Consider the following 1,903-nt stretch of genomic DNA (forward strand, 5'->3'; position numbering starts at 1 on the left):
CAAAGATCATCTTCGGATTAAACTTTTGAACATTTATAAATTTATAAATGCACCATTTTAGTAAATGATTTTAAAATTGATAATAATATTCATTCATTTGTTGGAATTTTGAAATGTAATACGGAAATTTTACAAATATGTAATTTATCAATGCTTAACTTATTACAATGAAATTATCATCGATATGGTGCATTATCATTTCTAATTGTAATCTATGATTTGTAATAGATATTGTAGGTATGTATTCTAATATAGAAATGCTTAAGACATTGAAATCATCAGCTAGAAATCGTGCTGCTGCAATCAAATCTGCATTTTTTAATAGCTTACGATTCAGGTTCCAGAATCAAAATTCATTGAAAATGTCAGTGATAAAAATTCCGCCACCAAGCGAATTAAAAGTTGGTCCAATTTTTTCCCAAAAATACTGAATTAATTTATCAATTAAACAAATATATGTTACATAATTAGTTATAAATTTTTTTTTATTTGTTTACATAATCATGCATAAATTTGTTCTTATCATTTTATGATTATACATTTTATCATCATTTTATTCACCAATGATAACAAGCTAGTAAGATAAATTATCGTATTTTATATGTGAAAATATCAAAAAGTACACAAACAGAAAATAATTATAAGATATTCTAATAGAAAATGATTTCAAAAAATTACATTATTAATTAAAGGTTAGATTTGTCACAATTCTCTTTCATTTGTATTTTATCGTTAACCTTTATTTCATTATCATATTTCATTAATTTTAATACATTTCTTATTTCATTAATGATAATTGGCATAACAATTTAAATATAATAAAAGATTTTTATGGAAATAATTCTTAATGTAAAATTAATTAACTGCAAAATTAATTATTCTGAAATTTTCACATTTTAATTCGTAATATCCGTATATTTTGATGTTTTCTTTCCCTTTTTTTCATTTGATAAAATTTTGATTGTTAAATTGATAATTTAGGTTGCGAAGATAAAATTTTGTGGAAAAAGGATAATTGTAAATGTATGGAAATTAAAAGAAACCTGTGAAATAATAAAAAGAAATTGAATAATTTCATCGTATAAGTATCAATTATTGAATGTTTATTGATAAGAGTGGATTGTTTGATGATAAAGAAAAAAAAATGGTAGTTAGAATGTAAATGAAATTTTCGAATTAAAAAAAAATGAAAAATTGTCGCATTAATATAATTTTTTTTCTAAACCTATTTTATCTTATCAATTTTTTATTTTATTTTTTATCTTTTATTTTTTCTTATCATCTCTAAATCTATTTTATCTTATCAATTTTCATCTCTTTTAAAATTAAAATGGAATGATTTCAATTCCAATTTTAACATTTTCAAAACAAAATTTTATTTTCAAGAAACTTTTTGGTCAACCAAATATAAAAACTGCGGAAATTCCATATGATGTTCTCGTATGTACACGTGAGCTTTGTGCACGTTATCTTGGTGGTGCATGGAATACAATTAGTCCAGAACAGTTACGTATGCGACCGATAATGTTTGTTATTTTTTTTTTTTTTAAATTTAAAACTTTAATTTTAAAAATAAATTTAGAATAGTATTTGAATATATGTGCATATATATATAATTATCAAATTATAAATTTGTTAAAATAAATAAACGAAAATAAAAAAAAAAAGAAAAAAATGAAAAAATTTCATGTAATTCTTTAGGTTGTTTTGCAATTTTATCATATGTTATTGTACATATGTGTGTATGTTTGTGTATAAATGCAGTTCAAGTACAAAAATCAAAGATCAATTAAATAAATAATCTAAACTTTTTTTTTCAACATTATTATGAAAATATGAAAATTTTGAAAAATTAATAAATCAAAAAAAAGGATAAAATTAAATTTAAAGAAAAATCAAAATT

At 20.8% G+C, this 1,903-nt stretch overlaps 1 protein-coding gene across 1 annotated transcript; it reads left to right on the forward strand.

Moving 5' to 3' along the window:
- Nucleotides 1–239: 239 nt before the first annotated feature.
- On the forward strand, nucleotides 240–1,801 carry LOAG_14715 (hypothetical protein; the record flags this gene model as incomplete). The annotated part of the gene is made up of 3 exons (XM_003150208.1): nucleotides 240–401; nucleotides 1,387–1,526; nucleotides 1,702–1,801. The coding sequence occupies 3 exons, from the start codon at nucleotides 240–242 to the stop codon at nucleotides 1,799–1,801; spliced, it is 402 nt and encodes a 133-aa protein (XP_003150256.1).
- Between the last annotated feature and the right edge of the window lie 102 nt (nucleotides 1,802–1,903).

The sequence above is a fragment of the Loa loa genome (assembly GCF_000183805.2).
Source record: "Loa loa unplaced genomic scaffold supercont3.585, whole genome shotgun sequence".
Lineage (NCBI taxonomy): Eukaryota > Metazoa > Nematoda > Chromadorea > Rhabditida > Onchocercidae > Loa > Loa loa.